Source organism: Rhinichthys klamathensis, unplaced genomic scaffold (genome assembly GCF_029890125.1).
Source record: "Rhinichthys klamathensis goyatoka isolate OS25496 unplaced genomic scaffold, OSU_Roscu_1.1 h1tg000558l_1, whole genome shotgun sequence".
Classification (NCBI taxonomy): Eukaryota; Metazoa; Chordata; class Actinopteri; order Cypriniformes; family Leuciscidae; genus Rhinichthys; species Rhinichthys klamathensis.
The window spans coordinates 355,001-378,120 of NW_026607026.1; the positions used below are offsets into that span (position 1 = coordinate 355,001).

General features: G+C 39.7%; 1 protein-coding gene across 1 annotated transcript in view; it reads right to left on the reverse strand.

The window, feature by feature from the left end:
- Nucleotides 1-9,616, reverse strand: part of LOC130073727 (uncharacterized) — a 58,558-nt gene extending 48,942 nt beyond the window's left edge. The window contains exons 1-2 of the mRNA XM_056239300.1: nucleotides 9,534-9,616; nucleotides 8,770-9,090 (exon numbers count right to left, since the gene is read on the reverse strand). Coding sequence (XP_056095275.1) covers nucleotides 8,770-9,090; nucleotides 9,534-9,582 — 370 coding nt within the window. The 5' untranslated portion in view covers nucleotides 9,583-9,616. The remainder of the gene's footprint in view (nucleotides 1-8,769; nucleotides 9,091-9,533) is intronic.
- Between the last annotated feature and the right edge of the window lie 13,504 nt (nucleotides 9,617-23,120).

The following is a 23,120-nucleotide window of genomic DNA, read 5'->3' on the forward strand; positions in this document are numbered from 1 at the left end:
CGAAAACTCTTCTCCTGATTCACAAATACTTCGTAAACGTCAGATGTGATAGTGAAATGTGTGTGTGTGTTAATGAATTCCAATCAGTCGTAAATGGGACGCGCGTGCACGTTCATTCCCAATTACCATAAATCCCACTTATTAAATATGACTGACAACTATATATGGGCATCATATTATGACATGAATGCGAATGAAAAAAAAAAATTCTCAGATGCAGAAATTGAAGTTTTATTATCAGAAGTTCATTCAAAACGCCAAATTTTATTTTCAAGCGTACATAGTGGCGTATCGGGTCCTAAAAAAAAAGAAAGCTTGCATTTTACAGATGCAGTTAATGGAGTTTCATCTGTTAATCGAACATTACCAGGAGTGAGAAGAAAATGGTTCGACATTAAGCTTGAGAGCAAAAAACGAATTAGTTCACTTCGGAAAAATAGTATTCAAACTGGAGAAGGACCACCATCGCAGATGCTATTACTGGCTCTCATAATAAGAAAAACCGTATGTAATTACTATATATAATATTTTTTGAAAATGCTGTGCAAATATGTACCCGATTAAGGTGAATTAAAATGCAGCCTTAGTTATTAATGAGCAAAACGTTCGGGTGTTAAGCGCACTATTTACGCGTGGCTGGGAGCAGGTGTAGATTTCTTGTGTACCAACTAACATTTGGAAAATACGAACATTTTAATGAATCCCAAAATTTACGCCAGAACCACTTTACACACGATTTACACACAAATTTGTTCTGCTCGTGTTTCATGAATGAGGCCCACTGTGTATTATCTACCAAGTATTGAGGTCTCTGCGTTCACATGACTTTTGGTTTTTGATTGCGTCTCACTCCATATCTATTGTAATAATTACTTGGATGTTTCTAAGTAAAACATGTACTTTAAAAGTGTGGTTTAATTCAATGTTATATTGTTTAAGTGAAATGTATTGCAAATGAAACTTCAACTAAATAGATATTACTCAACCTTTTAATCCCAAATTAAAATTACTTATATTTTTTGTTACTTTCACTTAACTTAGCTAAGTAGAGTTTACTTAATTCCATGTGAAATTTACTGAAAAATATGCGTGTGAAATTTACTTTAAAAATATGAGTGCAAAAACTTGCCAAAGAAAAATTAAGTAAGTTTTACTTATTGTTTTTTTCAGTGAAGGTTCAAAGTGATGGGGATTTGATTGAACCCTTTAAGACCGACGTTTGCGTGTGTCTGTTTAAAAGCCTATAGAAACTGAAACCAAATTGCTAGCTCAATCATTCTTTTTGCATACAAAACCAGAGATGTAACATGTTCAGATCAAGCCTCCAACATCCCCATGTTGCGTTGTTTTCACCCTCTGATCAGTCTGTACAAACTGCGTAATATGCGTTTACAAAAAAAACCCCACAAAAATGCATTGCACGTCTTTGCACACATGTTCTGTAGATCTGCGATTGATAGTTACGTCTTCCGATGGCTCATTAGGCTTGTTCGACTTCATGCAGCTCTGCGCAGACCGATCGGCGGCTGACTTGAAGCAGTGCATGCCGGTTAGAAATGTTGTCCGACTTGATACAGCGCCGACGCCACGTGACTGTGACGTATGCCATCAAAATACCGCGAGAGCGATTCGAGAGCAGCCGGAGAACTCAGCCAGCGCAGCTTCTGAAGAGCGGCTGCTCGGGGCTGCACGAGCTCTGATGACGACACAGCTGTTCCACGATTGCCCGGATTCACCGCATGACAACGATCACGTGCGTTTCGTGTTTATTCTCACACCTTTAGTTCCACTAAAGCTCACAAATCAGTTTTTTATAACAGTAAACACTCTTTTCATGTAGTCGCGATATATTGTGTTATGTTTATCAAAATAAAAGTGATTAAAAACGTCGACTGCTGCACTTCATTGATAGTGGCTATTTTGAACTTTATTCTTGTTCAAACAGATGCTGTATGAAGCAGTACATAAAGTATTGAATGAAAATGTGTCTGAAACATTCGGCATTTGGCAAATATTGAATTTATTTCACTTCAGCTGTGGTAAAGTATACAAACACCACGTGAGCGGTCACTATACGGGAACCAGAAAGTGTCCGACTTCACGTCTCCATTTGCAGCTCCTCCCCGCCTGCACGCGGCTACTCTCGCCGATCAGTTACATCCAGCCGCAGCCGATGTCGAACACACCTATCGACGTATCACGTTCTGTGCACTATGACCCCCGGGTGTGTCGCATGTTGTGACGTCACAAGCTGCGTCATTTGACCATGCGTTTGACTCGTGTGATTTTTTTTTTTTTTTTTTTTCAAACCACTTCAGCGGAAATCCCGCCCTGCAGCCGATTCTAAAGTCATTGGTCATGTCAATCACTGTACAGATTGCCTACACCAAACACTGATCCCTAAACCTACCCGTCACTGTAACCTAAACCAATGAAATCGGCTGCAGGGCGGGATTTCCGCTAAAGTGGGTTGGGGGAAAAAAAATCACACGTTTGACTCCCATTTGCTATATGTTCCTTCTTATCGTTATTGTCTTTTTACCATTGCTTTATTTTATCATTTCTTTCTCCTTTAGACACTCACAAATACAAGCACATTCACACACACACACACACACACACGCGCGCGTGCGCGCACGCACGCAACGTTATGTCTAAACGAAAGTACACGGACACGGAGGTTTTGGAAATACTAATTGTGTCCGATGACGATGAACTATACGTCTGCTCATCTATTTATTTTATATTTTAACCAATTCAATGTTCAATCAATATTCAAAAGCAAAATGTTATCTGTTTGACCACAAATGTAATTGAATATTTTACATGGCATTTCCCCTCCCTTTTTTTGAATGAGTGTAAACATGAGTGTATCTTAAAAAACGAATTTATGTAAACAGTTCAAATCAATTCTGTATCGTTTTAAATTGTTTTATGCACGTTTTTCACATTGACAAGTTTGAGGTTGACATTTTATCCATTTTTTGTATTGAATAAAATATGTAAAAAATAAATAATTAAAATTGTTTTTCTTTTTGTTTATTGCACTTTTGAGATATTTATCTAGTTACTATTGATTTTTTACAAACATAGCCTTCAAATTGGGAGAGTAAGGATTATTTTGATGTATGACTTGACAGCACAGCATGTAAAAATACAAAGACATACTCTGGTGGAATTGTTCTATGGCAGGTCATAAAGGGTAAAAATAAGTACATACATTGTGTTTATTAGCACAAAATATGGATAAATGTTGCTTTCAGACTGAGTCAAGAAAATGTAAAATAATTTGTCAATTTGTGTCATATAATCACAATAAAATATTTTAGATTTTTTTTCCAATAATTGCTTAGTGAAAATATAATGCAGTAAATTATATATTTTTAATCCAGCAATTTCAGTTGACATTTCTAATTAAAAAAAGCCTTTATGAATAAAGAGAGACATTTTTTACAATTCACTTGAATATTTTATTGTTTAATGTTATTTCTACAGGTTTTCTCAAGATCTAGGAAATGAAAATGCACAATAATGTCATAGTTTGTTCTTGTTTTAGAGTTTCTTTCCTAAAAAGATCCTCCAGCATCTGTTGGTTTGTGTTTCAGGTGTTTCTGCTGCTGAACGAGATAAAATGAGGAGAAAGACAGTGAAGGAGGGAGAATCTGTCACTTTAGATCCTGGTGAAAGAAAAACGAATGCTGTGATGAAATGGTTTTTTAATGACACTTTCCTCACTAATATCACTGGAGATCCGAGTAAGATCTGTACAGATGTTCAGTGTAATGATAAAACTGAGAGATTCAGAGACAGACTGAAGCTGGATCATCAGACTGGATCTCTGACCATCACTAACACCAGAAACACAGACTCTGGAGAATACACACTACTGATCAGCAACAGCAGATTCTGCATCATTAAGAGCTTCAGTGTTTCTGTCACTGGTGAGTAATGTGGGCATTTGGAAGGATAACACTTACAGAGGAATGTAAAAAGTATATATTTTTATTTTAATATCTTGACGACTTGGTACTGAAGCAACACTACTTCTGACATCACTGTGTGAAACCGTGATCTACTTTAAACTGAATGAGATTCACATGTACTCTCTGAGACCTTCAGATATCTTGTGTTTGTTATAGATCAATCTGACGGATTCTCTTTCTTTCACTGATCCAGGTTCAGTTCTGTCTGCTGGTGTTGTAGCTGGAATAGTTATCGCTGTTCTGCTATTTGCTGCAGCTGCTGTTGCTGGTGTCGCTGCAGGAGCTTCCAGAGACTAAATATGCACTTGTTTTGTAATTAATTCATTTGATCATCAAGCAATCAAATGAATCAAGAGATCAGGGGCCTGTGCCATGAAGCCTGTTTTGGTGGATAGCCTGGTAGGTTTCTGTTTAGTTTGTAGAAGTTGACAATTGCCTATTCCTAGACTGAACTAAGGCCTAATCCTGGTTTAATCTAAGTCCTGTCTGTGAAACCTGGCCAATTTAACAATTATTATTTTATTTTTTAACAATTATTAAGTATTTAGTTTAAATGAATATAAATATATTCAGATAATATGTAATATAAATAAGATTTGACATCGGCAGATAAAGCTTTAAGAAATGACTATGTGTGAACATGCATGTTCAAATCTATATATTATATATTATAAACTATTAAAACTTACTTCACAACTTTCCCTTGCACAGTTAGGCTATAGCAAGATAGTTTCTTCTTGCTGTTTGAATGCACTTATGTACTTTATATTCTTTAATCTCTTAATCTTCTACGAGCCTCTATAGGCTAGAGTTTGTGTTGTGCTAATTTATTTTTATTTAGCTGTTCTCATGTTAGCTGTATGAGACAATGTGAAGGTTACTAATGCACTACGTGTATAATTGCCATGTGTATTCTCTAGAGTTTACAGCACTGGTCATTATAATGTTAAAATGTGATGCTGAATTTGTATCAGAGTGTTTTTATATAAGCTCAAGTTCATGAGTGTGGATGTATTCTTCTGTTCCAGTGATTTTCTGTGACTCTAAGAAAGAATATTGCCTTTTTTATCTTATAGTGTATAAAGACACTCGCCTGTTACTCTTATGATAGTTACATGAGAACTGTGTCAAAGATATTGTCCACATTTCAGTAACAAACACTGTGTTCAGATATTGCACTGTTAATGTATCTGAACCTGTAGAAATGTCCTCATCTGATCACCCATGTGCCTGTAAGAACTGTTTTTATCAGTTATTTTGAGGATGGATTCTACTTTGTACTATTTTCTACTGTCTTTGGAAGTGTGGAGAACTGTGTTCAGTAAAATAAATGAACTTCAGATTTGACTTCTGGTCTTCATTGAACGGATCGTCGTTCTTTATGGAGTCAAACTGGGTTCACCTACAAATAAATGCTTTGCATGTCACAATGATTAATGATAAGCACTTACCTTTTTATGGAAAGTTATGGAATATTAAATCATCTGTTACTGAAATCACAGAAAATAGCAATGTGATCATCTAAACATATGTGATTTAATTATTTCGTATAAAAAGTCCTCCAGGTGGTGCTTATTTGCCATAATACAATATAAAAAGGTAGCCTACTACTTGATTTGCATTTAAATCACATGTAATCTACTTGTAGCATTTAGTCTTCTTAGAATTATGCAACCAATGCTTTGTGATAAGGAAGGAAACACGCGATTCAAAAGACAAACCGGAGCTCTCTCGTTATTAGTTGATGGTGTGTTTCTGTTGAAGCGACTTAAACATCAGTAACTATGTTTTTGATTTACAAATTCCCTAAGAACCCATATTGATGTTTTTATGTCAATCATCATAGACTACATAAACTTCATTCCCTTCTAAAAGACATCAAGTAGCTTTATGTATTTTCCTCTACATTCATGTGCAGGTCTCTTCTCTCACTACAATCGATTTTTATTTTGATTCAGCTCACAATTAATCAATATAACACAATATGGTTTTCATTTAAATAAACTGTTTTAGTGCTATAAATGATCAAAATTAATGTTTATGCAAATTGTATTTCCAATGAAAGAATTGCTTGGTAATCAAGTCAAGTCACCTTCATTTATAAAGCGCTTTTAACAGTGGATTGTTTCAAAGCAGCTTTACAGTTATAGTAGAAATTACCATAACAGATTGTTTAGGCTGTACAACAGCATTAGGATAAAGTTATTGTCCAGCTAAAGTTAGTTTTGATTGATTCACTTCCGTTGCGAAGATTATTAGTTATTAACTTAGGGGCCGCAAACACGACACTGTTCTAACAGAAATACTCTATTTGAAACTTGCCGGGCCAGAAAAGTTATGAAAGACATCGTTAAAATAGTCCAAGTGACTACAGTGGCTCAACCTTAAGTTTATCAAGCGACAATAATACTCTTTGTGTGCAAAAACTCCCCCAAAATAACGACTTTATTCAACTATTAATTTTCTTCTCTGTGGGCCTTGAGTCAGGCTCACTATTGGCTGACGCTTGTCATGATGCATGTGATGTACAACACAGAAGCGCTGCGCTATTAATAGTTGAATAAAGTTGTTATTTGGGGGGGAGGTTTGCGCACAAAAAGTATTCTCGTAGCTTGATAAACTTAAGACACCCCAAAAATACGTGTTTATCAATAATTTTTTCTTTAATACAGACATGATTTTATATATATTGTTTTAATAAAAATGACATAATATAACCCATATCGCACTGTCACAGAGTTTATTCACACATAATAACATACGTATACACATAAAACATGATATCAGAGTTTTAAAAGAGAACAATACATCACAGTTGTTTAAACCAATCAGCATTAAGCTGTGTCGTCAGCAAGTCGTTTCCCGTCATGCTTTTGATCAGCCAGTCGGTGGTGAGTGGATTTTCATTTTAATCCTTGCATATATCTTTTCAACTTTGCAGACTAAAACTTAATTTCACAATATTTATGATGGGCTTATCAGTTTCTTGTCTCCTCTTGTAGATCTGATGTCATAAAGCAGAAAAGCCACAGTAGCCACGCCCACAAGAGCAGAGAGAGCCAATCGGATCACAGCTTCAGTAGATCCACAACAGAGGTCGTGAACTTCTAAATAAAAAAAACAATGATAAATTTGGATTTTCAACTAGATGAAAATGATCATAATTTAGCAAACAGAACATGATGGTGCTTATTTGGAGGCTGGTTGTGGGTCAATAATATCATCAGTGCTGTTGTACCTGCACATGTGTGACAGAGTGTGTGGATGTCCAGATGTGTGGTCTGGTTGCTGATGGGATTGTTCAGCACACAGCTGTAGGGGTTTTTATCCTGATATTCCACCTCCAGAGGTAGAGAGAGACTGATGATGAGATCACACACACTGATGCTGGACAATACACTCATTCCTGCGTACCAGGAGAGAGTCACATGACTCACATTCACCTCTGATGAACACACCAATGAACAATTTGATGATGATGATGAAGAACAGTGTGAAAAGTTACTGATGATGGCAGGAACAGGCAGACGAACTGGAAAACATGAGAGAATAAAGATACATATGGATAACAATGTCTATCATATCTTTACTCATTTTAGACTGTAAGCTGTTGAATGCTTGAATCTGATTGGTTGACGAATGATCTGAGGCGTGCAATTATTTTAAGGGAAATGATCAGCTAAAGTAGTTCCAGGCAGGTTTTGACCGCATTACAGTTCCATATCACTTCGCCACATCTTAATCTCTCTCTCTCTCACAATCTCTCTCTCTCTCTCTCTCTTTCTCTCTCTCTCTCTCTCACAATCTCTCTCTCTCTCTCTCTCTCTCTCACAATCTCTCTCTCTCTTTCTCTCTCTCTCTCTCTCTCTCTTTCTCTCTCTCTCTCTCTCTCTCTCTTTCTCTCTCTCTCTCTCTCTCTCTCTCTCTCTCTCTCTCTTAATAACTGCATTAGTATCAGTGGCTCAAGCCTCCGTTACTAGCTCTAAAATTACTTTTTGGAATCAGCATCAGATGCTCGAGGTGTGGTAACAGTGGAAGCGTTGTGTCATGGCCACATTACTTTCTAATATTTTCTAATACAGTTTTTCTGAATTGCTAAAACACTAAACCCCATTTTCTGAACCAAATTCTCAATAGCCTAAACCGATTTGTCGAATAAATCACTCTTTCTGTAAAACATTAAACAAGTTCAGCACTGTTTCCAAATCTCATGCACTCTTTTTCACAAAACTCTAAACACATTCTCGCTCACTAAAACACATTTTGCATTGGGATGCACTTTTGTTTCAAAATGCTAAATACAGGCATGTGATGTGGACAAAGTCCTCCGGCCGGACCCGGCATGAAGACATGATGCTGAAGCAGAATATCTCTCTCTCCTTGACTTTAATTTTGCATGTTGCAGCACAACTCTTCTGAGTGACTGTAACATGCTTTTCATTTTGAGTTTTTTACTGTAACCTCTTTGGCTTTTGCAGTTGGACACTGTATTTTTACAGTATGCAAGTGCTGAATATACAGACATTTAATACTATACAATATTCAGTACAATACTATACTGGCAGTGCATCCATATTATTCAGTAAGTTGTCATTACTACATTTTTTTTACGTAATTGCAAAACTTAGTTACAATATACTGTTTTTCTGTAACTGCGTGCTTTCTGTGTTCTCCATTTTTTTATGTAGTCTAACGAATGATCTGTCGTGTTTATAATATTGAGCTGTGTGTAAGATCTGAAAGCATTGCTTGATTTTGTCATTCCTTACATGACCTCAATACTCACCATAGACTGAAACATTGGATGTTTTTGATGACAGTTTCACTCCCCTTATTTCTAGTTGATAAACTCCTGCATGTTCAGTTGTGGTGTGTGTGATGGTCAGAGATCCAGTCTGATCGTCCAGCTTCAGTCTATCTCTGAATCTCCCATCAAGAACATCATCATATGTGGAAAAGACTCCATCAGTTCTACTGATTTCAGCGATCACAGAGTTTCCAGCTCCAAATGTCCACAGTATGTCGTCGTCTTCATGTATTTCAGTGAGATCAGTGTTTAGAGTAACAGAATCTCCCTCCATCACTGACACTGAATCAGCAAACACACCTGACGGATGTACAGAGGCAGATTTTACACAGATGAAGGTTTACAAATTATGTTGCAATTTGTAACATTTAATTGTGAAGAACATCCAGGAAATGGATTTCCATGACTTTAGTAGTTGTCCGTGATTACTGCAAATTGCTTCTTTTTTCTTAATTAAAAAAAAAAAAAGAAAGAAGATTTTCAGATGATTTTCATTTCATGTTAAAAATTAAGATGTTCAAAACAGGGGAAAAAAACAAAAAAAAAGCCTGACAAATTGTAATTGGCTAGTTATAGCCATTATTTTCCACGTCTGTGGGACTAAGAGCACTTAAGAGAATCAAACACAGACCTGAATCTGAAATAGCACTCGAATAACATATTTGATTTTTCTTTGAAGAACTGAAAGTGAAATTCATCACAGTCTGTTATGACATGGAGCCATACAAATATATTTTACTTACCAGTCAGACGGCTCCAGCACAACCAGAACAAAACACACACGGGGAACATGTTCTCCAGCGGTTTACTGAAAGGTCCGATCTATAAAGACTCTCAGCTGAAAAAAACTAACTGGTTTTAGCGGAACTATTAATCTGGTGTGTGTGAATCCTCCCACAACAGTTTGAAGACCCTCCTAGTTCTCACACACACACACACACACACACACACACAAACACACACACACACACACACACACACACAAAATGTCTTATAAACAATTGTATATGTTTTACTGGGTCTTATTGAAACTTGAATTGTTCCTAATGGTAGAAAACATTCTTAATTTTTATCATTAACATTTACAAGAACGACTACCTACATTAAATATGTAAAGTATGAGAGTCAAATAAATCTTCTTTTCATGGTAAAATAGAGATGTTTGCTTAAATAAATAGCTGTAATAATTCAATTCTCAGTTGTGAATGTAAAACAAACAAACCAAAAGTTGAAACAGTCTCTGATCTGACATCTCTCTTGCTGAGGTGTGACAGTAGCAGCTCGTCTGAGTCAGACTGAAACCTGTGGTCGCTCTTCTCCAGAAACAGCTTTTAGTCTCTCGGTGGACTAATAGTTTGTGGCTGCGAGTGGCCAGTTGTTTTCTGTGTGTGTTTGTAGAGTAAGAGCTTCTTCCTGCCCTGCTATTATGAACCTCACAGTCTGACTTCTAAACCTGATTTACAGAGTAATAAATACTGAATCACTCTATCAAAACTGATATTTAAAGATACAGTCATTAAGAGTCAGAAGTCCAACAGGACCCATCAAGAATCATTAAATAATGCACGGATTGACAGCTGGTCATATCTAAACAGAATTTACAACACTCTGAACAGAAAAATGACCATTTACTTCATAATACAGGGACATTAAACCATGATGAGAAACTGTGTTTTGACCAATGGAGTAAAAACTGACATAACATGTTTCATGTCAGTCAGGTTTCATGTCTTGTCGTGATCACCTGATCCTCATGTGATCTGCTATGTGCTTTTGTGTCAAGTAGTCATTGGTTAAAGTAACATTATGTAGTTTTTCAACATTCATAATATATTTCCAAGACCCTTGTGATGGTACATCGACTTACAATAGGTTGAATGACACGTCTGCCATAGCCTGACGGGGTCTGTATCGCTTTCACTGGCACTATGTAACTTCGGGTTTCGGGTAGGAACCCGAGCACAAAAAGAACTACAAAATTCGACTGCTTTACGGCATACGTCACTTCCCCCACCACTTCCTCAAATTGTCTGTGGCCCGGGAGTCTCCCCATAGACAGTAAAAGAAATGGACACAGCGACCCCATAGATTTCAACGGAGAAAGTTGAAGCCCATTAGAAGCACTCATTTCCTGATGGCTGAGCGACTGTGCAGGCTCAAACTGAGCTTGACGACGTAGATGTGACGTGAGCAACCGTTCTGACCTTCTAGTAGCTGTGCCGAGACAAATCTGAATTGAAATCTGAAACAAATCTGTTGTTGAAATATTTTGTCCCGTTGCTTTTATGAACTGTGGGCTTCTCCCTTGACTTTGCCTCCACGTCCACCCGATTGCCTCATAGACAGTAAAAGATTGCCATGAGCTTCTCCTTCTGTCTATACGGTAATTTCTCTACTGTGCGACAGAGAGTCGCGTGTTATGACACAATCGTTAGCCTATTTTTACAAAAACGGCTTCTACGGGGCCATAACGTAAGATACAAAGTAATGGAGCCTTTTATACATTGTCCTGTTTCTTAAGAAATAAATAATGGACAAATGGAGTCTTTAAATGCCTCAGATGTAAAGTTATTCGCTGTCAAAGTGACGCCAAAATGAATGGGAGTCAATGGAATGCTAACAGCAGGTGATAGCGGTGATGGCGGCTCCCAAGGGAAGCTTCAGTTTCCGGCTGATGGATTACACCCCTGAGTCTCCCGCATATTGATAATGATCCCTGATGCCCGCAAATTAGTTCAAATCTCCTGGAATCTAGAGCGCGCATGCGAGACAGAACATACTGCGCGCATAACATACATAGCGCGCGCACGGCAGAGAGGGAGAGAGTGAGAGACCTTGCGATTGTGCCTCACGAAAGCTAGTCAACCCCACCCTGAAATGACTTCTTGCAGGTTGGGATGTCTGCCATTGTTGACTGGATAAACAGCGTGCGTGCGACAGTAGGATGCGGAAGGCTAAATTATTTACAACAGCGGTAATGGACAATTCCGCTTCCAGCCGGCGACCGCAGAGGAAAAGTTACTTGGTGTTGCTTTAATTCTCTATCATGTTCACAGGTGTGTCTTGTTTAGTCATTAGTAGTTGATATTTAAGCCCTTTTTCATGTGTTTTTGTCAAGTATTGGTTTGTGTAACCACTGTTGGTAGGTGCCATGTTCATGTTTTTGTTTTTCAATCGAATTTCGTGCCATTCTTTTGCTTTATGTTTGATCTTGTTTTTGAATAATATTAAACTGCACTTGGGTTCTGCAAACTTGCCTCCAGTGGATCAATGTTACAACCAGAGTCCCTCTTCTAGGGGAGCCTCAAGGGTAAAGCAAATAAAATAAAATCACATTGCTTCAGTACACTGGTGAAGATTACCTATACTATGACTTGTATATAGGCATATTAATATTTACATATTCAATTGACCATATTTTAATTGGAGATTTGCATATTAGCAACACTATGAATGCACTCGTATGCACTATGAATGCACTCGGGGCCAATTCTGGGTGGCTCATTTTACCCCAAGGGTATAATTTTATCGTTTTTACTTAACTATAACTTTTACTCTACAAATCCAAAAACACTGAGTCCACAAATCCCTCATTAACAAATAGAATGTCAAAAAGATCACTATTTTCCAGAGACATACAATTAAATCAATTGACATCAAAACTAAATCTCACAAATTTTGATATGATTATGAATTGACAAAAATAGCATAGCCATTCATCAGAAGTGCTGAGATGAGATTCTGTGTCATCTATGGTCAGGAGGGAAAAAAACGGGATTTATAGATAATACTGACAGAATTTGCTAACCAATTATTAGAAGATAACTACACAAGCTACATATATTCATCTAACCATTCAGAAATGTCTACATGTTGTACCTTCTTCTTGAGTCTCTCCATGTTTATCTGACTCCGGTTTGAACATAAAAAGCTAAAAGTTTTTGAATTTTTCACGACACAAGCTCTTGAAGCTCCGCCCCCTGCGCCGGGAGCAGCAGCTCATTTGCATTTAAAGGGACACAAAAACGGTGAGTTTTTGCTCACCCTCAAAAAGTAACAGTTTTAACATGCTATATAAAAATATCTGTGGGGTATTTTGAGCTAAAGCTTCACATACACACTCTGGGGACATCAGAGACTTATTTTACATCTTGTGAAAATCAAGCGTCAGTTCTGGCAGGTCACGTTAGTCAAGCTCGTGTCAGCTGACACTCAGCTGATCCAAGTCTACCTATAGGAATACTATTCCTATCACATGTATAAGCTCCTCAGTATTGTCAGTAGCTATCGCGTTTCTCAGGAGATAATTACCCTCCTCCACCCCCAGGTCCAGTCAGGATTTGGCATTCTGATTACCCCTGAATCAGACTAAAATTCTCTAATTATGTTGTACTTTAAAATCTTGACATTAATGATATCTGCAATACATTCATGTTGGTTCTGTTCTGTTTACCCAAGGGGGGGTTATTGCTGCTCTTATCTAGGCTGCATGGATCCGCAGGGAGTTCTTGCCCAGAACAGAACCATATCGCCAATCCTATGCTAATTGTTAAACATATTCGACGATAGTGGTCCTGACAGAAAGGGCATTATACCACCCCTTTAACATGCTTTGTCCAGTTAGGGCACTAGAATGTTAATCCCAGTGGTGTAAAACTGATCAACTGCTGGTGTGCTTTGGTTTACCCAAGTTTCCTCAGCATTCAAACAGAGAAAAAGCAAATAGATTGCTGAGGCTATTTCTGCAGCTTTCGAGGTGCACAACCTTCATTCACCTGTAGTCGTAAAGGCACATTCAACAAGAGTACTATACCGATCGTGGCTGTTTGATGAATGCTTTGTTCTTCTTCTGTTAGTCACTTTGGATAAGTGTCGGCTAAATGCATGAATGTAAATGTAAATACATTTTATTTAAAAGCAATAGAAATGTTTATTTTTATTGTGTTAGTTTTAGGTAACTATAATAATCCTGATGTGAATGTATTTGGACTGAAATATATGGAGGGCAAAATATTTTTTTAAATGTTATATATATATATATTCTTAAGATACATTTTCATAAATATGCTAAAATATCTCAAATAAATTATATTGTTACAAAATATATTTACATAAATATTTTGGAATATATTTAAACATTTTTTCTTTAAAAAAAGAACTGCAAAGTCAAAAAGTTTGTTTGACCATCCATTGTGCCACCTGTTACATACACGCCCTCTAGTGTCACAAACAAAAATATACTCGATATAATGGCTCCAACATTAAGGATATGCAATTGTTACGCCCCTGTAAAAAGGGAAATAGAAAGTAAAACACGGACACGATGTAGCTTCAGTCAAGTCCAATGTTGTAATGCATTTACCATGAACAGCATAATAACATGTTTACTCAGTATCACAATTAAACATGTAATTCTCCCTTTACATGACATAATAATGTCCCTCTAACAACTAGACAATAGACAAAAATATCAGCTGGTCAGTTATAACTGCATATTACAAAATATCTGAGTTAACCTTTAAATTGAGTTACCAAAAATATATCAAAATATGTTTACAGCATCTTAAAACAGCATTGGCAAATAACCTTGAAAATGTACATTTAATAAAACAGACTATTTAAACAAAATAGATTTTACTTAACCCTGTAAATTGGTTTGGAAAAATAAACAGCACAATATAGAATATTCTGTAATGCTAAATACTGCTGTTTTGTAATTATTCATTCGGAATACACTTAACATTTCAACCTCAGTAGTATCATTGCACTTAAACAGAAAGTATATTGTCTCTTCACATTAAACACTATTTTTCCTATAAACTTAAACAATAACACTTTTAACTTTTTCCTACGATATAAAACAAATACAGAGAAAATGGCGGCGCCGGCGGTATTACATTACCACCACGCTTCACTCTCGGTCCACATGACATAGTTAACGTTAGCATACAGGCTACACTGGAGCAACACTTCACGGTTAGTCTGCTAAATGTGCATATATCAACTAGTATAATCACTAACATTTACTCTCTGCATGTTCCTTACAGTATGAAACACACATATAAATCATTCAAACATACTACAGCCCACTTTCTTACCTGTAAAACGGGAAATAGAAAGTAAAACACGGACACGATGTAGCTTCAGTCAAGTCCAATGTTGTAATGGACGAACGTAAGCCACAGGTTCCGTACACAGGCTAACCGAGGCATTAGCAATCGATCACAAACTGGTACTTAAACTTACGGCACAATAAAGTGAAACTTATGTAAACAAACAAAGACCAAAATGGTTATAGAAGTTAAATAAGACAGCATTTTAAACACAGATCGTCTTTTTATCCTATTAAATCACTTCAGCCTCTTTTACAGAAAAAGCAATAGATCACCGATCCACCGACCACAAGTGTATTTTCTTTCTCCTGTTTTATACAGAAATAAATTAAATATTTCTTAAACAGTGCAGCAACGCAATGATTTAAAGAATTTTAACTTTTAAAATGAATATATAAAATAAAGATGTTTAACTTTTTATGAACCATATTAAGTATATTTCAATATTACATCATTTTTATCATCCTTACATACTCCCCTTCAACACAGATGTCGTCCTCGACATCCCAACCAACAGATGGGTAATGATGAATACAGTTAAACAGTACATATGATGTCTCCAGATCACCTTTGCAACAGTTCGTATACAAGCACTCAGCTTATTCAAAAGTCCAGGAGTGTGTGTAGTGTAGGTTAGCACTCGGCTTGTCCATCAGTCCATCGAGTAATGAATGAATGTGTGTGTGCATTGTCAACAGTACGTTCAACAGTCCATCCATGAGTGTATGATGTATGTGCATATGGGTAAGTGTTTTAACACTCAGATTGTCCCAACAGTCCACCAATGAGTGTACAATGAGTGAGAGTGTGTGTGTGTGAGTGCGTTTACACTCAGATTGTTCAAAGTCCACCAATGAATGTATAGTAAATGTGTGTGGTGTAAGTGCGTTACACATTCAGTACCCAGGTACAACAACAGGCTGGTAGTCAAAGCGCTGTACTGGAGTCATCCATGCACTTGCCGCTTGCATGGTTCTATAAGGTGCTGGTGGGTACCACTGCATGGTGTTACTTGTGAGTCCAGTGCTGTAACAACCAGGATTGCCCAACTGGTCATATGTGAAGACTCTTGGAGGTCGTCTCTCTCTTACTGGTCGCTGGTATCGCTGTTCATGTCCACAGTGGGTTCCGCTCTGAACAGGTGACTGCACTACGGACGTTCTCTCCTCCAGAGCAGTGTCCTCTTGAGCAATAATCCCCTGCTGTCCTAATGTGTCCTTCTCTGTCAGTGTATCTCCACTATCCTGCTCCAGCTGGCAAATGTCCTGTTGCTGAGGCTCAGCATCCTGTGAAAGGTGTTCAACTTCCTTGTCAGCATCCTGACTGTCTGTGTCTACTTCGGACTGTATCACAGGGAGAAACTGATCCCTGGGCGGAGAGTATCCATAGTCATCTTCATCACTATCCTCAACGTCTGTTTCTTGGTGTTGTTGCTCCCTTCCTTTGCGGGTCCCTGTTGTGATTTGTCTTTTTGCTTTAGCTGGTTTCAATTGTATCTCCAGTGGCAAATTATCACACGGCAACAGCAGGTTACGATGCAGTATCCTACGTCCTCTCGCTTTGCCTTGTTCTGGTATGACTTCATATATGGGCATGTCTTTTCCCACCTGACGGATAACTTTGTGAATGCAATCTTCCCAGTGGTTTCGGAGCTTTCCTGTTCCGCCCCTGGGTGTCAAATTCCTGACGAGAACCCGGGCACCTTCGTGCAATACAGAACTCCTTACTTTGCTGTCATAGTTTCTCTTACTCTTTTCAGCAGATTTTTTTGCATTTGCAGTTGTGATCTCATATGCCTCTTGCATCTGTTCTTTCCACCTTCTCATATACTCCTGATGATCAGCAGTCCCAGCCTCTGGTGTCAAGCCAAACAATAAGTCCACCGGTAATCTCGGTGATCTTCCAAACAGGAGGTAGAAGGGAGAGAAACCTGTGACCTCACATCGAGTGCTGTTGTAGGCGTAGATAAGCTTGGGCAACGACTCTCTCCAATCTGACTTCTGCCTCTCTGTGAGCGTTCTCAACATTTGCAGTAGTGTTCTGTTTAGGCGCTCCACCTGCCCGTTACCTTGGGGGTGGTACGGTGTTGTTCTTGAGCCCATTACTCCACAGTTCTTCTTCAGCTGTGCAAAGAACTGATTTTCGAATTCCCCTCCCTGATCATGGTGGATCCTCAGGGGGAACCCAAATTTCATCGCATAATCATTAAATATCTTATCAGCTACAGTTTTGGCAGATTTCGATGTGGTGGGGTAGGCTTGTGCAAAGCGTGTGTAATGATCTACGATTACCAATATGTATTCATATCCACCTTTACACTTGTCGAGATGCAGAAAGTCAATGGATACAAGCTCGAATGGCTGAGTGGTGACAATCGGTGTGAGTGGAGCTTTTGTTTCTCGACAGGGTTTTTTTTGTTTAAGGCAGGTACAGTTTTGAGTGACATAGTGTTCAATCTCTCTCTGCATGTGTGGCCAGATGAAGCGATCCCGAACAAGTGATGTTGTGCGTTCGACACCTTGGTGTCCCATGTCATTGTGGAGCTGTCTCAAAACTGTTGACTTGAATATTTCAGGGAGAACAAGTTGTGTCCTGATTTCAGTCTTTCTGCAAAGTATCCCATCTCCATCAAAGCAGAGTTTCTCCCAGTCACGGAGGAGACATCTGCTCCGTGCACTGAATGATTTTAACTGCTGTCCTACAGGTCTCTCATTTGACTGTTTACAGGCGATGATGGGGCCAATATCTTGATCATCTTTTTGAGCTTGACGGAGAGCTGCTCTTGAAATGGGCGTAGGCATATCCTCGTCCGTTTCCGCACACCAAGTAGCCAGAATGGACCACACAGTGTGTGGAACATTCATTTCCACAGCTTGAACTGTAGTTTGCACAGAAGGGGAGGACATTTCCTCTGAACATTCTTCAATCATCGTCTCTATGTCACAGGGCATTCTTGAAAGGCCATCAGCATCAGAGTTCTCTCGGCCCGGGCGATATTTTATTGTTAGGTCAAAGTCTGCTAATTCAGCCACCCACCTATGTCCTGTTGCGTTCAGCTTGGCCGTCGATAGCACGTAGGTTAGTGGATTGTTGTCCGTATATACAGTGCAAGATGAGCTGATTAGGTAGTCTCGAAAGCGCTCTGTAACGGCCCACTTCAAAGCCAGAAATTCAAGTTTCCCTGAATGCAGATGGTAGTTTTTTTCTGCTTTGGTCAGTGTGCGAGATGCATAGGCTATTACACGAAGCTTCCCCTCCTGCTCTTGATATAGCACTGCACCCAGGCCTTGCTGTGAAGCGTCTGTGTGTAGGATGAACGATTTGTTGAATTCTGGGAATCCAAGTATCGGCGGCTCAACCAGACAATCAATCAATCTCTCCAATATGTGTTGATGTTTTTCAGTCCATGTGATTGGCTTGTGTGATGGTGTCCCTTTATACTTTCCTTTCACTCTTTTTGTCCTTACGTTCCGGTCCTTCTGCTTATCTGGGCAAGGGTCTAATTCCATTAGGGCATAAAGAGGGTTGGCAATGCGGGAGAAGTCCCTAATATACTGCCGGTAATAGCTCAGTAGCCCCATGACTACTCTCAATTCTCCCACAGTCCGTGGCCTCTTCTCCTTTAAAGCCCTAACAGCCGCAGTATCAGCTGGATCCATCTTACTGCCCTCAGCAGACACGATGCGCCCCAAGTAGCGGACCTCATGCTTGAACATTTCACACTTACTTGGTTTCAACTTTATCCCGTGCTGCCGTAGCCGCTGTAGTACTCTCCTCACATTCTCAACGTGATCCTCGAAGGTTCTACTGAAGACCAGGGTGTCGTCTAAATATGGGATACAGATCTCATCCCTCAGCCCCTCCAAGCAGTCTTCCATACAGCGCTGAAAGGCGGCTGGAGCATTCATCAGGCCGAAGGGGATTCTGATCCACTCATAGAGACCCCATGGTGTGACGAAAGCGGTTATGGGCCTGCTCTCCTTCGCCATAAAGCCCTGATGGTATGCTTTCCCTTGATCCAAAAGAGAGAACCACGAATTTCCTCCTAGGCCATCCATTATCTCTTGCACTCTGGGGATAGGCTGGCGGTCAGGGAGGGTCTTTTTGTTCACTTCACGGAAATCTATACACAGTCGGAGACTCCCATCTTTTTTTCGAACGCACACGACTGGTGATGCGTACGGTGAGTTAGACTTCTCCACCCAACCCTGAGCAATGAGGTCACTCAAGTAGTCCTTCATCTCCCGATAAAGTGGCTTAGGCACAGAGAGGTATGCTTTTGCTACAGGCTCGGTGTCTTTCAAGGAGATCCTGAGTTGAAGTTTTTCTATACAACCAATATCATCATCTGTTCTTGAAAAGGAGGCACACTCCTCTCGCAACATCTTATGAACTACCTCTCGTTCTGGCTCATTGAGGTGGCCCAAATCCACAGGTGGATCCCACACATTTCCTGTAGTCTGATCCTTTTCAGCTCTGATGTGATTTGTTGTAGCTGAAGGTGGAGGGCGGGACCCCTCTAGCATGGAGGCTGGGTAGACTGCTTGGACCTGCTGGACAGTTCCCATTACAGTTTTCCCTGCTAACGCTATGTCATGATCTGTAATATTCTGCACGCTTACAGTAATAGAGGGTTTTTTTCTGCCCTTATTTACTCTTACAAGCATGTCACATAGTTCGAGTCCCTCTGTCCAGCGTGGGTTCACATCCGGCTCAAAGAGAAGCGTGTTGTCTTCATGTGGGGAATCCATATTTACATAACACTCAATTCGGACTGATGTACGTTTTGGTATGTTAACCCTCTCTCTTTTTGTCTTGACTATATACTCATCCACTGGTGTGGTGCCAACTTGCTCTACCACAGCCGTTACCTGCTCTACAAAAGCCGCCGCTTGGCCTGGAAATGCTGCCCTTACTGTTCTACTTAACCCTTCCCTGTCAGTAGTGTTTGACTGTTTCAGTTCACTGTCTATAATAATCCCAATCACATTAGACCCAATGATAGGTTGAACAAGTTTACCACCCTTCATCACAAGTGTGGGGACAATTACTTCTGTGTTGGATGCAGCCCCTGAAGCTAATCTAAAAGTTACCTCGACCCAACCTGTGTATGGCATGCTCTCCCCATTTGCTGCCTGTATGTCAAAAGCCTGTGTTATGTCCAGAAGTTCTATTATGTCTCTTAGTTTTTCCTCTGGCAGGTGGGCTTCTTTCCATAGCTCATCAATTATGGTCACTTGGGAGCCTGAGTCCCACAAAGCCCGAACACTTTGGCCTTGGATGAAGCAATCAACCATGTGCTTTTCCCCTACCAATGGAGCCCTTTTAGCCCTTTTTGTAGTGGTGCTTGTAGTCATACACGATGGTGCTTCACATTCTCGTTTGTGTGCTGCCCAGTTATCAACTTGACATGGTCTAGAACAGTAAAGCGCTTTCTTACAGGATGCACATTGCTTCAGGATTGGTCCTTTACCCTTCTGTCCACAATGCACACATTTCTGGGACATTGCTGTGTTACTAGTCACTCCCTGTCCCGTGCGAGTGACCTTCCCCCGTTTAAAGACTCACCTCCAAACTGTCTCTGTCCTCTTGCTCGACAACCAGCCAGAAAGTGCTCGCTACTGCCACACCTATAACAGTGCGTGCAATAATCTTCAGCTCCACTCTGTTGACAACCAAAACATTTTCTTCTTTGGCCACGATTTAATTGGGGGAAGCTGTGCTGTGGGACAAACCTTTGCTGATACTGAGCAGTTCCCCCTCTGTGTCTGGGGTCCGTAGTAAACCAGTATCCCTGTGCCGGATCCTGCACCTGCTGACCTGAAAATGGCAATCCTGATGCGCCATCGGCCCCCCCTGCTGGCGGTGGCTGTCTAGGCATGTGCTGGGGCTGTTGCATGGACTCCCTAATGTGAGACACTTCTGCTTTAAGATCTTTCAACAGAGCCATTTCAGATTTAATTTCCTCAAGCTGGAAAAGAACAGCTGGGGAAACTTTAGACTTTTGTTGAATCGGTGGGTTTTCATTCTTTTCGGTAGGAGCATCGTTGGACTGGGCTGAATGGACGGTTACAGGTCTTTGTTGTCCTGACAATTTTTTCTTGTTCTGCCTCTCGGTCTCATAAGCACATGCTGTATTCATTCGCTCAAGCAACAATTCATCAGAGATGTCAGCTTGCTCCAGATAAGGGTGAAGATCCCGCCTGATGTTGTCATTCTGCAGGCCAGTCAACACAGTATGTAGAAACATCCTCTGCACCAATCCAGGGTCATATTGGAGACCCGACTCAGATTCCTGCGAAGCGAACAAAATCTTTTGTCTCAGGTCGAAAGTGCGAATAAGGAAGTTCTGTGGGGTTTCTTTGATGCCCTGCACCTCTGATGTCAATTGCTTATACAGTTCGGTTGCACTTTTCTCTTGATAATGACATCGGAGTATTCGCCTCAGTGTGGGTAAAGTCAAGTTGGTTTTGCCCTCTAAATAGCTGCGAAGTTGCATGCCTGGGGATATCGCTCTTACAACTGCGTCTACTATCTCAAGTTCAGGAAACCCCTTGCTTGAGCCATGGTCAATTTGACGTGCTAAGCTTGAAAAAGTCAGCTTGTCTTTCTGACCAAGCTCACCGATTTGGCCAGCTATCTTAAAGTCCTTGTGCCATGGGTGAGGTGCAAGACTGTGAACTACACTCTGTGGTGACTGCCTGGTGGTTTTAATTCCTCTTGTCTCTGGCTTACTGTTCTCATTCTGTTTCTGTGCGCTTGCTGACTGAAGCTGCAAGGCCTCAATTCCCTCCAGTATTTTTTTCTCCTCCCCTTCTTGTTGTTCGCCTACTTGTTTTGATGTGCCAGCTTTACCAGCTATCTGGAGCTCAGACATTTTGTCTTGAAGATGGAGTAAGTCAGCCATACCTTTATCCTCAAGCTCGTCTAGCTCCTCTCTCTGTATGTGGTTTGAAATTAGTGTGATGAGAGCAGTTCGGCCCTTGTTGATAACATGTTCAAACTCTAATCCGGCGATGATTAGATAGTCACACAACTCCACCAAACTTTCTCGGGGCAACAGACACAATGCCCTTATTACTTCAAGCTGTAACTCCTCTAACCCTGTCGACTCCATCTTTCCAGCTGAGTGTGTGCTAGCAGTGAAGTGGTACCTTTCAATCTTTGGGTAGTAGTAGCAGCTCCCCTGGTATGCAGAAATACCTCAGATCACATGCAAGCTGCCCAAGATGATCGGGATCCCACTGTCGCTGATTCGCCACCTGCTTCTGATGTTCTGGGTTATTTAAAAGGGATGTGTGACGGCTGGGGACATCTCTTGTAGACGCTGAACCTCGCTGCACACTATCCCAGCGGTGCCTCCAAATGTTACGCCCCTGTAAAAAGGGAAATAGAAAGTAAAACACGGACACGATGTAGCTTCAGTCAAGTCCAATGTTGTAATGCATTTACCATGAACAGCATAATAACATGTTTACTCAGTATCACAATTAAACATGTAATTCTCCCTTTACATGACATAATAATGTCCCTCTAACAACTAGACAATAGACAAAAATATCAGCTGGTCAGTTATAACTGCATATTACAAAATATCTGAGTTAACCTTTAAATTGAGTTACCAAAAATATATCAAAATATGTTTACAGCATCTTAAAACAGCATTGGCAAATAACCTTGAAAATGTACATTTAATAAAACAGACTATTTAAACAAAATAGATTTTACTTAACCCTGTAAATTGGTTTGGAAAAATAAACAGCACAATATAGAATATTCTGTAATGCTAAATACTGCTGTTTTGTAATTATTCATTCGGAATACACTTAACATTTCAACCTCAGTAGTATCATTGCACTTAAACAGAAAGTATATTGTCTCTTCACATTAAACACTATTTTTCCTATAAACTTAAACAATAACACTTTTAACTTTTTCCTACGATATAAAACAAATACAGAGAAAATGGCGGCGCCGGCGGTATTACATTACCACCACGCTTCACTCTCGGTCCACATGACATAGTTAACGTTAGCATACAGGCTACACTGGAGCAACACTTCACGGTTAGTCTGCTAAATGTGCATATATCAACTAGTATAATCACTAACATTTACTCTCTGCATGTTCCTTACAGTATGAAACACACATATAAATCATTCAAACATACTACAGCCCACTTTCTTACCTGTAAAAAGGGAAATAGAAAGTAAAACA